Genomic DNA, 18,982 nt, shown 5'->3' on the forward strand with positions numbered 1-18,982 from the left:
ACTCTTTTTAAAACTAAGACAAACTGGCCAGGTGCAGTGGCTCATACTTGTAATCCCAGTACTTTGGGAAGCTGAGGCGGCCAGATCACCTGAGGTCGGGAGTTCGAGACCAGCCTGACCAACATGGAGAAACCCCACCTTTACTAAAAATACAAAATCAGCTGGGTGTGGTGGTGCACGCCTGTAATCTCAGCTACTTGTGAGGCTGAGGCAGGAGAATCGCCTGCAGCCAGGAGGTGGAAGCTGTAGTAAGCTGAGATCACCCCACTGTACTCCAGCCTAGGCAATAAGATCAAAACTCCATCTCAAAAAAAAAAAAAAACCCAACCAACCAACCACCAAACCTCCCACCCCCAAAAAAACACCCTAAGACAAACTTCCCCATCTTGCCGTATTACCACTGGAATTATGCTCTCAAAAGAGCATCTCTTACACTCTAATGTTTCCCAGTTTCCATTATACTAAAAATATTTTGGCTGGGTGTGGTGGCTCACGCCTGTAATCCCAGTGCTTTGGGAGGCCCAGGCGGGCCGATCATCTGAGGTCAGGAGTTTGAGACCAGCTTGGCCAACATGGCAAAACCTCGTCTCTACAAAAAATACAAAAATAAGCTGGGCGTGGTGGTGGGCGCCTGTGATCCCAGTACTTGGGAAGCTGAGGCAGGGAGAATTGATTGAACCCAGGAGGTGGAGATTGCAGTGAGCCAAGATTGCACCACTGTACTCCAGCCTGGGTGACAGAATAAGACTCTGTCTAAAAAAAAAAAAAAATTTACTTTGAAATAGGTTGAAAGTTATAGGATACTCTGTTCACCCAGAGACTCAAGTTACATACTATGTAACTCCTTGCAGTCTGATTTTTGTCTTTATCTACTCTTTTATTGTGTGTGTGTGTGTGTGTGTGTGTGTGTGTGTGTGTGTCTATATATATACATATTTTTTTTTTGAGATGGAGTCTCACTTTGTTGACCAGGCTGGAGTGCCGTGGTGTAATCTCAGCTCACTGAAACCTCCCCCTCCCAGATTCAAGTAATTCTTCTGCCTCAGCCTCCTGAGTAGCTGGGATTACAGGTGCTCAGCACCACACTTGACTGATTTTTATATTTTTAGTAGAGATCGGGTTTCACCATGTTGGCTGGGCTGGTCTTGAACTCCTGGCCTCAAGTGATCCTCCTGCTTCTGCCTCCCAAATATTCTTTTATATATTTGTTGAATTTTTGCTTTTGGCTATCTTTTTTTCCTGCAGTATTTTGCCTTTATCTAAACTGCTAAATTCATGAATAAACTCCTAGTTTGCCCAACCCAATGGCCTTTCCCCCAGCACTACCCTCCTCAAACTTGAGCCTCACTAAGTATCTTTTGAGACAAGGTCGCCTAGGCTGGGATGCAGTGGTGCGATCATGGCTCACTGCAGCCAACTTCCCTGAGCTCAGGTGATCCTCTCACCTTAGCCTCCTGGGCAGCTGGGACTATAGGTATGCCACCACACCCAGCTAATTTTGTAGAGACAACGTTGTCCTATTGCTCAGGCTGATCGAGAACTCTTGGGGGCCAAAGAGGGCTCAAGCGATCTGCTCGCCTCTGCTTCCCAAAGTGCTAGGATTACAGGTGTGAGCTACCGCCCCAGCCTGCTCTTAACTTTCTGAAACATTTCTCCTAGTCTCATATCACATTCTGGTCTACCAATCAATCTTCTCAACTCTCTGATCATTCTTTCTCTATTCCTTGTGGTACTTGCTCTTTCACCTCCAACCTTCAAGTTTCTGATTTCAGCTCTTTTCTTTCTGTTTTGATGACCTTATCCACCCCAGTACTACAATGATCAACTTCTAAACCAGTGATCCCTAAAGTTTTATCATGAGTTTGCCTCCCTTCCAGTGTCTCGGTCCAGCATTTTACCTGCGTGCTGAACATATTCTTGGCGTTAGTACAGGGTATCAAATCTATAACACCTCTTACTCCTTTAGAGGTAATCAATCACTGTGTTCCACAATTCTATCTCACCTTGCCATTAAATCTCTGTCTTGACTTTGATATCTTGTTTGATATCATTGCTTTCAGTCATCCTCTATGGATTCTGCCCCTCTTACACAGTAAAACTTTCCTTCAGTCCGATCTCTGTTCAGGCCAGAACCTTTACCAAGCTATCCTGTCTACTAAAGAACTCTTGGGTGACCTGACCAAGTGTTTAAAGTCTATAATACTGGTTCCACGTTATCTTTTGGTCTCTTCCCCCAAGTTCCTTTCTTTGGTTATTTCTACATGTTAAACATGTACGCTAACTTTCCTACCCTCAAGCTTGACGGCTTTGCCTAAGACTTCTGGACAGAACTACCCCACTTATATGGGATCCCTTTCTTCATTCTTTTAAATACAGCTGACTGGACTAGAAACTTGTATGTATCATGTATGGAACCAAACCAAAGGCTTAGCTCAGCTATTCAGACTCTTTCTCAGTAATTAGAATACACACAGAGACTACTGTCAAGTCATGGGTAGAAGCTGGATCTCAAGGGATTCTCCCACCTCAGCCTCCCAAAGTACTGGAATTATAAGCATGAGCCACCACGCCTAGCCTTTATTGGGATTCTGACTGTGTAGATATGGAGGTCATGAAAATCCATGTTTGTTTGTTTTTTTTTTTTGCTGTTGTTTGAGATGGAGTCTCGCTCCATGCCTAGGCTAGAGTGCAGTGGCGCAATCTCAGCTCACTGCAGTCTCCACCTCCTGGGTTCAAGTGATTCTCTTGCCTCAGTCTTCTGAGTAGCTGGGATTACAGGCAAGCACCACCACACTTGGCTAATTTTTATATTTTTAGTGGAGATGGGGTTTCATCATGTTGACCAGGCTGGTCTTAAACTCCTGACCTCAAGTGATCCACCCACCTTGGCCTCTCAAAGTGCTGCGATTATGGACGGGTGTGAGCCATCGCACCCAGCCTTTTCTTTTTCTTTTTAACATGATTTAGACTGTTTCAGGAATCTGTGTTTTAAATCTTATCAGGTCGTTCTGATCATTAGTCAGGAAAAGAGGAAGAACAGGGTTTGGAGCCAGTCTTGTCTAGCTGTGTGACCACGTGACATGGCAGCCATTGTAATTGTTTTTCTTTTAGCTAAAGGTTTTAAATGGCTGAGATGCAAATCACGATTTAAGTTACATCTTTATGTAAGTAGATTTTCCATCAGTGGTTCTTGACCATGGCTGTACATGAGATTCACCTAGATCCTTAAAAAAAAAACATCAATGTTAGCCAGGTATGGCGGCTCCTGCTTGTAATCCCAGTTACTCAGGAGGCTGAGGCAGGAAGATTGCTTGAGCTCAGGAGTTCCAGACTATCCTGAGTAATACACTGAGACCCCACTGCTAAGAAAACAACAACAACAAAATTAGCTGGGTGTGGTGGCATGCACCTGTTGTCCCAGCTACTCAGGAGGCTGAGGCAGGAGGACTGCTTGAGCCTGGGAGGGAGGCAGAGGTTGCAGTGAGCTATCGTGCTACTGAACTCCAGCCTGGGCGACAGAGTGAGACCACATCTAAAAAAAAATGCTGGGTGCCGTGGCTCCCGGCTACAATCCCAGCACTTTAGGAGGACTGCTTGAGCCCAGTAGTCTGAGACCAGTCTGGGCAATCTAGGGAGACGCTGTATCTACAAAAATAAAACTGAGAAAATTAACCAGGCATGATAGCACACACCTGTGGTCTCAGTCACTCTGGAGACTGAGGTGGGAGGGCCACTTGAGCCTGTGATCACACTACTGCACTCTAGCCTGGGCGACACAGAGAGACTGCATCTCAAAAAAAATGAACAAATAAAAAAAACCCGAAGACCCTCTCTTCTAGGCCTTTTTGTAAGAGCAGTTTCAGATGAGAGGGAAAAGAGAAAAGAAGCAATAAAGCACTACGAAAAAGAAGAAAAAGGCCTAAAAAGGAAACATTGGAAACTCAAGATACACTTGGCCTTGTTACAATTCTGAATTGGACTGGTCTTGACTAGAAGTAACGTAAATATCTTCCCTCTAAATTAGGATATACTTCCACAAATAAATGTAGCAGACTCAAAGTGACAATCTTGACAATAAACTATATAAGAAAGATCAGATAATTCAAATTTATTTTGAAATTCCTAGCAACCTTCTCCCTAGTAAAGAGATATATATATACACATACACATTTTATGTCTAAATGAATATGCTTGGAGACTCCTTCTATTGCACCCAAATCCCATCATTTCATTTCTATATTTTAAAACCTATTAACTTACCTTTCTAATGGTTGCGACACATATTGTCGAAAGATTTAACGGGTCTATAGCTTCCAATTTCATTCCTTCCTTGAACCATTCCCCACTCTGGTCTACTTCTTTTACCTAAAGAATTATATGAAAGCACATCTACTGTTACTAATGTTGTTATTTTAATAACTAAAATATTACCAATGTGAAAAGATTTACCAGGTGCCTTCTCCTACCTACCTAATATTATAACTCCAACTTCCATTAAGGTTTAGAGAGAATTCAGACAAACAGAATTTAAGAATAATCATAATAAAGAGTTGTGACACCTATGGATTTACAAGTCTTAATTCTCTTAAGTGAACATATGTCATTGTGATTTCCATCATTTTAGGAAAAAACCCACAACCCTCTTTCAAACCTAATTTACAAATGAGGGTTCTTATAAAAACTTCTTACCTTAGCAAATAAATGTGGTGGTGTATCAAAATGTCCATCCTGTTTCTTTGTAATATCTACAAGGAAAAGTTACACACTAATCTGTCAGCATTTGTGAGAAGACCAAAAACCACGTTCTTTGAAGGCTTCAAACTCACAAAGTATGTCATACTATAAAACATGGCAAAAAGACATGCCTTCTACATTTGGGATGAATACTATTCTTTAATAGTCTTTTCTCTCTTCAGGGTACATGTGCATATATGCTTCTAAATACATTCAGCCAATTTTAATGCTCATAGTTTCGATGTAATTCCCTAGAGAATTACAACTTTAGAAGCATGTTTTCATGTGCTTAGTATTAAATCTAACCACATTTAATCTCACTGTTTTGATTAAAACTGAATGGAAAGGGAAAGGTATCTTTAGATCTTTCAAATGGGCTGAATAATAAAAGAAACAACTGTAGTTGTGACCAAAAGTGCATTCGTTTGGAGAACAAGTGGAAGGAATATAAAAAAATTTACTAGGACACTAATATGGTGTGAACCTTCACTAATTAAGGTAGAATAAGCAGCCCAAACAACTAGAATGCTATTTTTGATCTAGGCAATACTGTAGAGAAAAATAACCAACTAGTATAATTCAGTCTCAATGATACTTTCGACAGGAGTTCTTGTGATAGGTGCTTACCAGATCTTTTGAAACGATGACCTATGCTTCGAGACCAACCGATATGATGAATTAATGGGCTGTGCATATGGCACCAGAAGTCATCTGTTCTATCTTCGCTTTCTTCATACACTAGTCTTAATCTTCCTCCAATTACACTTTCCACAACTGCTACTCGTGTTCGACACAAATGCCTCTTGTCAACCACTTCTACTCTCATGCAAGGTTTGAAAGGATACTGCATACTCTCTGAAACCTTAAAACAAAAGTATACAAAAAAAAAAACTGCTCGAAATTTGTGACAGAGGTCTACAAGGAATTTTCGTATTATACTGTAAAAAATACTGAATGCACTTGAAATGTAACACAGATCACCTGGTTCACAAAATTAAACCAATTCTTTAAAAATGTTCGTTACCCTTGTTTTATAGAGCTCTTCAGTCTTTATAAGATCCTGTTTTTACCTTTTGTGAGAAATCAGGAGGAAGTGTTTTGGCACCAGTAAGTCGTTTCACTAAAAAAGCTTTCCAGTTTGTATACTTATGCTGAATAGCTGAAATAGAAGAAATAACCAGTTACACTTTGCAAAAAAGAAGTGCTTCATAAATTATTTGATAAAAAAAAGGTAACAAATTTCCTTGCAAGTCAGACTACTAACATTCTGAAAAGTAAATATATAGAAAGCAAGTATATGTCTTGCCAGCAAAAGGCTGCTTGACACCAAAAAAATTATTTTAATTTCTTTATTTTTTTTGAGATGGAGTCTTGCTCTGTTATCCAGGCTGGAATGCAGTGGTGCAATCTCAGCTCAGGAGAGATTGCAACCTCCATCTCCTGGGTTCAAGCGATTCTTCTGCCTCTGCCTCCTTTTGAGTAGCTGGGACTACAGGCACATGCCATCACGCCGGGCTAATTTTTGTATTTTTAGTAAAGACAGGGTTTCGCCATGTTAGTCAGGCTGGTCTCAAACTCCTGACCTCAAGTGATCCACCTGCCTTGGCCTCCCAAAGTGCTGGGATTACACGCATGAGTCCCTATGCCAGGCCTTTAATTTCCATATTACTTTAACATTACTATGTGTAAAACAGCATTAAAGTACACATATATAAAATTACAGTAAGGGTAAATGAGCTACTTACTTCTAGGAGGAACAAGAGGTTTTCCGCTGGCTGCACACCAACCAACTGGATGGATATCAGAACCACATATATTGCACCAGAAGTCCAGAGCAGAGTCACTTTCAAATCCTTCATATCTTAAAAGGGCATTGTAACCTGAAACCCAGAAATAAATCACTACGTAGTAATAAAATTAAATAAAACAGTAGAGCATCTGATAGCAGTTGTCAAACTAATGTCTATCTGCAATAGAATCACCTGCAGGGTTTGTTAACAGACAGATGGCTGGGTCCCACTCCAGAGATTCTGATTTTGTAGATCTCGGGTGGAACTGAGAAGATGCCTTTTTAACAAGTCCTCAGGTGATGCTCTTGCTGCTGGTCTAGGGACCAAACTTTGAGAAGCATTTGTTCAGTGCAGTTAGTTCAACTGTTTTCAGAGCATGGCATCCTTGAATGTATTTCAATTGTGCCCATGATTTCTTTTTCTTTTCTTTCTTGAGATGGAGTCTTGCTCTGTTGCCTAGGCTGGAGTGCAGAGGCACGATCTTGCCTCACTACAACCTTGACCTCCTGGGTTCAAGCGATTCTCTTACCTCACCTTCCTGAGTAGCTGGGATTACAGGCATATATATAATTACATATATAACATATATATTATATAATAGGTATATAATATAAAACATATAAATATGTATTATTTATTTATATTATATATAATTACATATATGAATTTATGGAGACAGGGTCTTGCTCTATTGCTCAGGTTGGAGTGCAGTGGTATGATCTTGGCTTGCTGCACCTCCACCTCCTGGGTTCAAGTGATTCTCCTGCCTCAGCCTCCAAGTAGCTGGGATTACAAGTATGTGCCATCACGCCCAGCTAATGTTTGTATTTTGTAGAGACAGGGTTTCACCATGTTGGCCAGGCTGGTCTTGAACTCCCGATCTGAGGTGATCTGCTCGCCTTAGTCTCCCAAAGTGCTAGGATTACAGGCATGAGCCACTGTGTCTGACATTTAAGCATATTTCAAAGAAATTGCTTTATCTAGCAGCTTAGGTGGACAATTACTCCTGGGTAATTTGAATGTGGCTACTTAAAAGAATCTAAATTTTTCTGTCCTATGTATTTAGAAATAAGATTTGAATATGCCAGGTAAAAAGTTTAATAAACACAAAGAAAATCACGTAAAATGAGTTAAAAACTGTATGTCCTAGGCTAACAGCAAGCCTTGTTCTTGGAAAGCACAAAAAGTAAGTAATAGATCCCATTTATAATTTTATAAACTTTCTGATGATAAAAGATTCAGATTTAATTTAAGGCCTTTAATGAAATAGAAAAGGGCCAGTATGTGTGTATTGCAGGTTAGGAGCCAAGTTCAGTCAGCATTTTCACGTCTGTGAAAATTTATAGCATTAAACGTTCAGTTTTAAAATTCAGTAATTTCATAGAACAATTTATGAGTTTGCTAATTATTGCTGAACTCTAGCTTCTGGTTAACATTAGGCTTACTTCTACAATGGGCTTAAAGTGGCTTAAAAGAAGATACATGATGAAATTAGACAAACAAGAAATGTAAAATCAGAGATGGAAGGCTAAAGTAACTTTTGGATAGTAAATGCACTGATCTTATGAGCTATTTAAATGTAACTAACTTAAACACCCAGGACAAAAATAATATGCTGTTGTTTTAAATTATAGTGTAGAGAATAAGCATTTAGTGAATGCTTTTACAGCTGGGAAAATGTTACAAGAAAAAGATGGAGAATTGACCTGGATAATACAGTTAAGTACAGAGATGGGACACTCTTGCAAGAGGTGACAAAAACGTGCTGTATGAAGGAGACAGGGAGATTGGCCTCATTACAAAGGATCATTTACGCTGGAGAACAACAATACATCTGGCACATGGTATATGGTGCAACTCATCAACAGCCGTAAAAACTGGCCATCTTGATCCTTTAAAAAGCTATTAAAAATGCTTGAACAGAAAAACAAAATAATTTTTAGGTCAATTAAGTCAATTAGCAGTACACAGTAGAGCAGTCTGCAGAGTGTTTTGAGGCGAATGCTGGAAATGAGACTAGAGAGAATAGGAGTAGCTAGGTACCTGTCACAGTAGTAATTGAACATAACTTTTCTTCTGAGTGGCTGTCTGCCTCTCCTTTATACTGCCCTACTACACTAGTCACTGAGTATCTTACCATATTAATGGTTGTAGTATTCAACATTTGGCAGATGTGAGCATGCTGGAAAAAATACAAGTCTTATATTTCTGGACCCCATCCTTTGTCCACATTGCCTATCGTAGTAGATATGTAACGTGTACTTCATGAGCAGTAAAGGGCTTGGTATGGTAAAGGCAGTGGGAATAAAGAGAAAGGAAGAACCCAAGATATGTATTTGTCAATACTTGTATAAATTTGGTATTAAGGCTCTTATGACTTTTTTAATATGGAGAATCAGTCTCACTATATTGCCCAGGTGGGTCTTGAACTCCTAGGCTCAAGCTATACTCCTGCCTCTGCCCCATTAAGAGCTGCGATTACAGGCATGAGCCACCATGGTCAGCTCTTATCACCTTTTTTTTTTTTTTTTTCCCGAGACGGAGTTTCGCTCTTGTTACCCAGGCTGGAGTGCAATGGCGCGATCTTGGCTCACTGCAACTTCCGCCTCCAGGGTTCAGGCAATTCTCATGCCTCAGCCTCCTGAGTAGCTGGGATTACAGGCATGTGACACCATGCCCAGCTAATTTTTTGAATTTTTAGTAGAGATGGGGTTTCACCATGTTGACCAGGATGGTCTCGATCTCTTGACCTCGTGATCCACCTGCCTCGGCCTCCCAAAGTGCTGGGATTACAGGCGTGAGCCACCGCACCTGGCTTTCTTATCACCTTTTTTAGTACCTTAACTTTCGTTACTTTTCAAAGTAACATATACATTATGACCCATATATCTGATCTGTTGCTGGATTATTTTTATGGCTGTGATCTAAGAATGGCTTTTACATTTTTAATGGCTGAATACACAACAATTCATGATACATAACAATAAAATGAAATTCAAATTTCCTGTAAATAAAGTTCTACTGGAACACAGTTATGTCCATTTGTTTATGTATTGCTACGGATGCTTTCATGCTATGATGATAGAGATGAGCAGCTGTGATAGAGATCATATGGCCTGCAAAGTTGAAAATATTTGTTTGGCTTTTCACAGAAAACAATTTGCCAACTCCTGCCCTATATCATATTTTTATTTGGCAATACTTGCAAAATTTTATAAACATGCTTTTTTACAAAAGGTTACAAGGATTACTAAATGATTATTCATGCTTTTCACCTGCTAATTTTACAATTCCAGCAATCCAGAAGACTTTGGTAGGTAGGCTGCAGTCTGTATTGGGAACTTCTACTCTCACATTTTCTGAGATATCACCCCAGCAGGTCCCCATAGGTGCCTGTCATATAAACATCATTAAATTATTGTCTTATTAACAGAAAACCTAAAATATATGAATGAAAATTAAGCATTACCATCAATAATAGGAACGTTAAACTAAAAATGTCATTTTAATTCATATTTATTTCATTTGTTTCATAGAATTCTATCTGGAAAAAGCCAGTGTCAGGGACAAACAAGAGAGAATTCACATATATTAGACTAGGTCCATGCTGACTTCAAAATTCGATACTGTCCTAACACAAGATTTAAGCAGTAATTTTTCTAAGAGCAGAATTACAAACTCAATAGCAGATTTCATAGTATTAAGCTGATTTAAGAAATTTATTATTTTTAATATGTACTGAATGAATACACTTTACCCTAATTTCTAATTTTAAAAGATGTGGCCAAAGAGCAGAAAGAAAAACAATTCCAGTCAGCAACGTGGTTTCCAACAACATGAATAAGAGAAATGAAACTAGATTATTTGTATTTTTAAGTTAAATTCACAGAATATAAACTAGTCCACGAAGATGGACATGAGGGAAAAGCACTGGACAGTTATTAAGAAGGTGGAGTTGAAGAGTTTTGGAGATGAATACCATGGTAAACTATTTAAATTATTATTTCAAAATTTCTCATGCAGAAATTACTATAAAGAGAAAACTTCCAATGTTAGAACTGGTAATCACTAGCTTCTCACAGCAAATGGTTAAGATGGGGACTCGGAAAATCAATTAAATGAGCATCATGAAGGGATTTTCCGAAATCTAACAGATGTTCCCAAAGTACAGTTTCCATTACATTTTAACCTTTAAAATTCAAGTCAATTCACAATTACTTGGAACTTATGCAATGGTAAATTAAGTCAAATAAGCAAATTTAAGAATATAAATGCTGATAATACTAAACAGTTTGTGTTGCTCTGGACAATCAGTTCCTCATTAAATTTAGAACCCTGATCATAAAGAAAAGGATTATGTGAGGTTATAAAAGACTTGATAGTATGAACAAATCAGGAAAAACCAAAATAGCCTCAAAGCTCAAAGATGAACAAAGATATCTAGGAGTTACATGAACTAGCCAATCTGAACACTGGGCAAATGTCCTCCATGCAAGGACCCTCCTACTTTGGTGGATGCTAACCCAACAGGAGGATTAGCCTAAAACAACATTAAACCCCTACCCTCTCAAGAGTTTCAGGCATTTCTGAAGGAGAGGAAGAGAATGTCAAATACTAAAGGTGAATGAGTCTAGAAACCAAAGACAGAATCAATTAATGGCTACAGGTTTAAGTAGTAAGCAATGAGTATATCTCAGTAACTTGGCGATATGGACTATCTCAACTATTTACAGTTCTGGAAGGGTACAAACAATTATCTCTCCGAGTTGTGCAAAAAATAATATATTCATTGTGACTACCTCTTCCTTTTTTTTTTTTAAACTGAAAGACTGGACTCTTCAGGTTCTGCTATCTTTCCCCTATATCATTCTAGACTGTAGGGCCATCCCTATTGCCAGCAGATACGATCATAAAAGGAGAAACTAGAAGGAAGACAGGTAACACAGATTAAGCTAACATATATTAACACAAAAGGCATGTATTCATTTCTGTGAGGATGTACCAATTAGAGCAGATAGATGCAGTTAAATGAATGCAGTACAGCATCCATCCCTCTTTGGTTACCAAATCTGTGAATTGGGTTTATTTTTCATTGAGAAGAGGCATGCTTGTGCTAATGAGGTGGGGGTCAGGTTGGCACACTGCTAAGTGAGTTTGGCATAAAGGACTCCCTTTTGAGCTAAATGTGACAATCTGTCATATTGACTTTCATTTCTTTAAAGCCTTAACATTTACTGGGAGAAAAATTTTAATCATATTTTATTAAAGAAAACAAAATGTCAATATGCTTGTTTAAAAAACAATGTTCACTTTGGTGGAGGATATGATGTTTTGGTCCCTACAGTCTGGATTGGTATAGGAGAAAGTAGCAGAAAGTGACATTTGTTCTTGCCTGTAAGGTTGTGGTTCTGCTAGGCCCTCTTAAACCAATCCATATGGTTTATTCTAAGAAAAAAGTGAAGAAACAAAAACATCAACAAGAAAGAGCACCACGGTCATAGCATAGTATGTGCTCAATGTGTTGAAACAATATGGTAATTTCATAGATATGTCTGCCCTTTTGTTTAAAATGAATATTCTTAAGTGTAGAAGACTAAATGACCCAGGGCTTGACAGCCATCTTCATCCAAGTCATCTGTCTTCTCTTGCTGGCAGGAGGGATACCTCTGAAAGTCTGGATTGGCATAGCATGAACTAGCAGAACCATAATTTACAGGTAACAACAAATTTACCTTCCAGACTCAGGACGCGAGGTCCACCTCAGGCTCCTCCCAAACAAGGAAGATCTGCTCCACCACTTCCTGCTCCAGGGCCACTCGTGAGGGCTATCTGGGAGCGATTCTCCTTCCCTGCAAGGTAAGCTGTCATCAGGTCCTGCAGGACATGGCCAAATCCAAATGCTGAGGGGTCCCCAACACAAATGTATGACAACCTCCACATGTAAGAAAATAACTGGGTGGGAAGTCTTATTTCCTGTACTTCAAGATCATTCCCAGATAGTCCAATGGCTCAACTGGCTAGTATTCAGACTCTCAGAGGGCTAATGCACTGCACACAAGATGCTTTACGGCAGAGATAGAGATTTCCCTCCTCAGAGCTGTCAACCACAGATAACCATACCATCTTGAATATTAATCTGTAAGTGGGCAGAGACAAGATCTGAAGTTGCATATAGGTAACCAAGAAGGAATATTTATCCCAATGAGATGGCAAATGTACAAAAAGCCACCATTAAAATGCCTTCAGACTAATAGGCATATGATTACTAAAGTACATCTAGCAGAGAATGATGAAATATTATTTGGCCAAAAATGGGAGAAAACATTACAGAAATTTACGTAGAAATCAGAGTTCCTAAGTAGTACTTACTAGAATTGGTAGAAAGTAGAAAAAGAACAAAAAAACCTGTTCCTATATTCTCCACAATGTCCACTCACCTTTTTTTTTTTTTTTTTAAATTTTATTTATTTAAGATGGGGTTTCACTGTGTTGGTCAGGCTGGTCTCGCACTCCTAACCTTGTGATCCTCCCGCCTCAGTCTCCCAAAGTGGTGGGATTACAGGCATGAGCCACCGTGCCCAGCCACCTTTTTTGTTTTTTTTTGAGACAAATTATTTTCTGTTCTTGTCACCCAGGCTGGAGTGTAATGGCACGGTCTTGGCTCACTGTAACATTCCCCTCCTGGGTTCAAGTGATTCATGTGCCACCATGCCCAGCTAATTTTGTATGTTTAGTAGAGACGGGATTTCTACATGTTCATCAGGCTGGTCTTGAACTCCCGTTCAAGATCACTTCTCAGGTGATCTGCCCGCCTTGGCCTCCCAAAGTGCTGCGATTACAGGCATGAGCCAAAATGCCTGGTCATTTTTTTTTTTTTTTTGAGACAGTCTTGCTCTGTCACCCAGGCTGGAGCAAAGTGGCAAGATCTCAGCTCACTGCAACCTCCGCCTCCTGGTTTCAAGCCATTCTCCTGCCTCGACCTCCGAGTAGTTGGGATTACAGGTGCGTATGACCAAGCCTAATTTTTGTATTTTTAGTGGAGACGGGGTTTCACCATGTTGGCCAGGCTGGTCTCTACTCCTGACCTCAGGTGATCTGCCTGCCTTGGCCTCCCAAAGTGCTGGGATTATAGGCGTGAGCCACAGTGCCCAACTTCTGCTCATCTTTTGACTTGATACCAGAATCTATCTTTTGGGTGGTGGCAGCAGACAGATGGGAGAGTCCAAGGAGAGGACAAAAAGGAAAATGGGATGCCTTGGGGGGAAATAAGATTAAGGCTGAGATAATGCTATGCATATGTAAAAAGAGAGGAAGCACTGGCTAGTGATTTGAAAGGTTGCTGGGCCAGATGGCTGGTGCCTATAAGCCTATAATCCCAGCACTTTGGGAGGACAAGGAGGGTGGATCACCTGAGGTAAGGAGTTCAAGACAAGCCTGGCCAGCATGGAGAAACTCTGTCTCTTGGCTGGATATGGTGGCCCATGTTTGTAGTTCTAGCTACTCGGGAGGCTGAGGCAGGAGGATCGCTTGAACCCAGAAGACTGCAGGAGGCTGCAGTGAGCCAGGATCGTGCCACTGCACTTCAGCCTGGGCAACAGAGGAAGATTCCGTCTCCAAAAAAAAAATAAAAATAAAAAAATAAAGTCCGTAATTCCATATTAAACCAATATTATTAAAGAACCAGCCTGGTGTGGTGGCTCACACCCAGCACTCTGGGAGGCCAAGATGGGCAGATCACTTGAGGCCAGGAGTTCAAGACCAGCCTGGCCAACAAGGTAAAACCCCATCTCTAACAAAACTACAAAAATTAGGTGTGGAAGCATGCAGCTGTAATCCCATCTAATCAGCAGGCTGAGGCAGGAGAATCGCTGAATCCTGCAAGCGGAGTTTGCAGTGAGCCAAAATGGCGCCACTGCACTCCAGCCTAGGCAACAGAGTGAGACTCCATCTTAGAAAAAAAATAAAAAATAAAAAAAAATTAAAGTTAGGTTTTCTTTAAAACATAACAGAAAGATAGGGCCAGGTGCCATGGCTCATGCCTGTAATTCCAGTACTTTGGGAGGCAAAGCTGGGAGGATTGCTTGTACCCAGTAGTTCACAATTAGCCTGGGCAACATGGTGAAACCCGTCTTTACTAACAATAGAAAAAATTAATACAAAAATTAGCTGAGTATGGTGGGGTGTGCCTGTAGTCCCAGCTACTTGTGAGGTTGAGGTCGGAGAGTCACCTAAGCCCAAGAAGTCGAGGCTGCAGTGAGCTGTAATCATGCCACTGCACTCTAGCCTGGGCGACAGGAGTGAGACTGTTTAAAAAAAAAAAAAGAAAAAAGAAAAGAAAAGACAAAAAAAAAAGACAGGTGATATTTATTATGTTAGAGTCCACTGCTTTCCTGGAGAGAATTTACTTCATGGCAACACTCATTCTAGCTAAATGAAATGGAGCACTAACAAATACCAGAAACTAATTTAAGTTTTATTTCCATTAGAAAAAAAAATCCTGCAATCTAGGATGCCATACTCAAGATTTTAACTTTAGTTAAAATGGAGATGAAGTAATATGATTAATTTCCAACCTTCCATAGAGTACTGTGTATGGGGTCACGACTAGGAAAAAAAACAAAAATAACTTTACTTGAAAAAGATTTTACTAATAAGCACATACCTGAGAAATAAATCATGAATTTTACTATAAACTACTGCTACTGTACATACACAAAAGGGTTTCTTTTTTTTTCCTTAAAACCTAAAAGTATGTATGATACACACTGCAAAAAAACATGGTAACTTTATCCCTTCAAAAAAAGCTGACATACATATAGGTCAGGCACAAGAAAGAGAATTAGAATATGTCACATAAGTAACAAGAGGTATCTGTGGAGGCAGAATGAAAAAATATGCAGCCAGGTGCATGCAGTGGCTCACACCTGTAATCCCAGCACTTTGGGAGGCTGAGGTGGGTGGATCACAAAGTCAGGAGTTCGAGACCAGCCTGATCAACCTGGTGAAACTACGTCTCTACTAAAAATACAAAAATTAGCCAGATGTGGTGGCGTGGGTCTGTAATCCCAGCTACTCAGGAGGCTGAGGCAGGAGAATCGCTTGAGCCCGGGAGGTGGAGGTCACAGTGAGCTGAGAGATTCTGCCATTGCACTCCAGCCTGGGCGACAGAACAAGACTCCATCTCAAAAAAAAACAAAAAAAGAGAAGTATGATAAACTCAGCTGAAAAGTTTCTGCATAGATGTATACAGAGAACTTTTTTGGGTACAAACTACAACTGTATTTGAGAAAACAGGATGGTTTCAGCATTTCTGATCTTAATAAAGACAGCATCAATAAGACATGAGATTATTAGTTTAGGTACCCCACAGAAGAAATCTGAAGTCTGTAAACATATAACTGAAAGACGACGACTTTAGCTTTTATATGGCTCTATGTACATTTATACATTTTGGCCCATGCTATAATACCTAAGAAAAAACAGTTTTATTTGATTTCACATGGCAAATAATGGGAAATAGGAGTGCTTCAATTTAAAGTCTTAATTAAAAATAACAAAGAGTGCTTTATTTTTAGAGACAATGTCTCACTCTGTCATCCAGGTTGGAGTGCAGTGGTATGATCATGGTTAACTGGAGCCCTGACCTTCTGGGTTCAAGCGATCCTTCCCTTTCAGCCTCCTGAGTGGCTGGGACTACAGGCATGTGCTACCACACCCACGTAATTAAAAATTTTTCTTTTTGTAGAAATGAGGTCTTACTATGTTGCCCAGGCTGGTCTCAAACTCTTGAGCTCAAGTGATCCTCCTGCCTTGGCCTCCCAAAGTGCTGGGAATACAGGTGTGAGCTGGTAATCTTGGCCTAGAGTGCTTTAAAGTTAAATATTCTGAATACATATAAATCAACTGGAGCCTCCAATGGGTTAAAGTTAAATTACTAACGTAAATAATCTATAAACTTCTTTTATCTATACATTGCACCTAACTGGCATATGATACTGTATTAGTATTTTGGAAATTTTTCCACCATTAGGGTAGATATGGATACTGCTCTTAGTGGCATTAAAAAAAAAAAAAAAGAAAGAAAGAAAAAGAAAGACTTGCATTATAAAAAATGTGTTAAAGCCCCAAACTGAAAATTACAGTTCAGCTACTCAAAAGAGAAGCCACTAAGAGCAGTATCCGTATCTACCCTAATGGTGCAATGCTAGAAGCAAGAATTCTTCAGATGGACTAGCTGAACCAGATGATTTTAAAGATGCCGTCTAGCTTTGTGACCATATGATTTAGTATTAATTAAAAGTGATATTACTCAATTTAGTGATTTCCAACCTCAGGAACTGCCAAGGATGGGGTGTTCAAATGTCAGGAGGCAAGGCTGTGGTAGTAACAACCCATTCCTGCCAGACCAGTCAATGCAGTTTCCTCTTATCCTGTGTTCTGAGGTCTGAGTACAATTTTTATTAGAAAAGAGGGGAATTCTTGCCCAATGTATGGCCAGGGGGAAAAAAAAAGGGCAATTATGAAGCTTAAATAAAAGGTCTGAAAAACCCTTAAATATAATGAAAGATATTATCAGTCAATGATAATATACAGATTTTTAAGTAGAGAGAGAGAGAGAGAGAGAGAGAGAGAGAGAGAGTGTGTGTGTGTGTGTGTGTGTGTGTGTGTGTGTGTGTGTGTGTATTTGTAGAGATAGGGTCTTGCTATATTGACCAGGCTGGCCTCAAACTCCCGGCCTCAAGCCATCTTCCTACCTTGGCCTCCCAAAGTATTGGCATTACAGGTGTGAGACATTGTGCCCAGCCCAAGTAGATATATGAAGTGACAACTGGGGCTTGATTTCCATTGCTGATTCTCAAAAAAATTGTCAAATACTGTGTAATTGAGTGACTGAGTATAAGCCACTATGCAGAGTTACAGGAATTATCAAAAAGTATACAGACCTATGATCTATTCTGTAGAAAGTTCATTCTCAGAAGCTTAAAGACAGACCATGGAAAGAAGAATTATATTCTTGAAATTCTATTCTATGATTTTAGAACTAACCACAATAATATCTAACTGCTGGAAAACAGAAAGTGTTTATCTGGGATCCTTATTCTAGAAGAGAGGTTGGGTTAAGTTAAAGAAGCCAGGGCTGTCATTCAATCACAACAGCTCTGCTTCCATGTTACACACTGGGTGTTCTTTCATAAATTATGTCTGAAAAAGAATCCCCTAGGAGCAGGAAAGGCTCCCAACTTGTGCTCAAGTAGAAGAGAAGGCAGGTGCAGAGTCTGGAACAAGGAGGCCCTTCCTGACTAATGAACCAGTTTCAGAGCAAGTGTCAAGTCTTAGAAGACTTTGATGATACAAGGCAGAATCTTGTGCTCCCCATAGCTCCTGATAATAGGTTTTCTAAAGCCGAAGCTACTAACTCCCCTTAGAGACCCAGAAAACTGTCTCAGAGGGGACAACCAGGAAGAGTCAACTCTAAAGGACAACATCTAGTGCAGCATGAGGTCTGGCTCCCTTAGCCAAATGGCTTCAAATGAATATGCTGGTTAAGGTTAGAGAGCAAATTCTGAACAAAAACATACTAAGGAATTACTAATACAGGTTTTTTCTGTTTGATAAGAAGGCATGGAACAGGAAAGCACTGGGTCCACATAACTGAGAAACAGATGGCTCACTTCTGAGTGACAAAGCAGAGGCTCCACATTCTTATCATTGACCATGTAGTAAGGTTAGTTGCTCAATTCCATATGATAGAATATTTCAATCTCAAAAAAGGCAGAGTTGAACAAAGTCAATCAAGTTCATTATTACCCTAGAGATTTCCTCATAAAGAATTTTAATATAGCATAACAATTCAAATATTTGGAGAGACAATAAAATATTATGCTTCTGGGATTGAAATGCTATTCTTTTTAATACCCTGACTACCTACAGAAAACAGTTCAAGATGGTTTATAATATACAAACAGATACAAAGAGAGAGAAAAGCAATCCAGAAGGAGACAACAGACAAATGTTCTAGGAATCTGAGATGAAAGAGTTACTGTAACTGCTAATTCTGAGCTTCTAAGTACCAGGAAAGCAATATCCCAAGAGAAGAGAGTTAACGATTTTCTTTTTAAAGATCTCTCTTTAAAGCTGCTATTGCTGTGTCTGGAATATCTCTCACAAATGTGACACTATTATCAACATTACAGCAAAATAAATCACCTACTTCACACGAAAATAAGATTCCATTAAGGCAACATGTCACTGACTAAGGGCTTCACTGTACTTTCAAGAATGAGAATTAGCTAATTTACATGCTTGACTTTGACCAAAATCCTTTACTGGTCATGAATGAGTGAAAATTCACTTAAGATTTCTACAATAGAAACCTAAGCTCAGCTTTGTTCAATGCTGTTATCTAAAAATAAAGCCCTACATTATTATTATAATTTTTGATACTAAGTCTCACTCTA

The 18,982-nt window shown here is 39.6% G+C and overlaps 1 protein-coding gene across 13 annotated transcripts in view; it reads right to left on the reverse strand.

The window, feature by feature from the left end:
- MBTD1 (mbt domain containing 1) overlaps window positions 1-18,982 on the reverse strand; it is an 80,074-nt gene that overhangs the window by 22,203 nt on the left and 38,889 nt on the right. For all 13 annotated transcript variants that reach the window (XR_010339122.1, XM_064367552.1, XM_064367550.1 and 10 more), the window contains 6 exons: window positions 9,800-9,917; window positions 6,480-6,614; window positions 5,805-5,893; window positions 5,362-5,596; window positions 4,690-4,745; window positions 4,261-4,365 (listed from right to left, as the gene is read on the reverse strand). Coding sequence is in view for 12 of the 13 variants with exons in the window: in XM_064367552.1 (XP_064223622.1) it covers window positions 4,261-4,365; window positions 4,690-4,745; window positions 5,362-5,596; window positions 5,805-5,893; window positions 6,480-6,614; window positions 9,800-9,917 (738 nt within the window). In the remaining variant the exon portion in view is untranslated. The remainder of the gene's footprint in view (window positions 1-4,260; window positions 4,366-4,689; window positions 4,746-5,361; window positions 5,597-5,804; window positions 5,894-6,479; window positions 6,615-9,799; window positions 9,918-18,982) is intronic.

Source organism: Aotus nancymaae, unplaced genomic scaffold (genome assembly GCF_030222135.1).
Source record: "Aotus nancymaae isolate 86718 unplaced genomic scaffold, 86718_ANA_hifiasm-v0.15.2.pri h1tg000072l, whole genome shotgun sequence".
NCBI lineage: Eukaryota > Metazoa > Chordata > Mammalia > Primates > Aotidae > Aotus > Aotus nancymaae.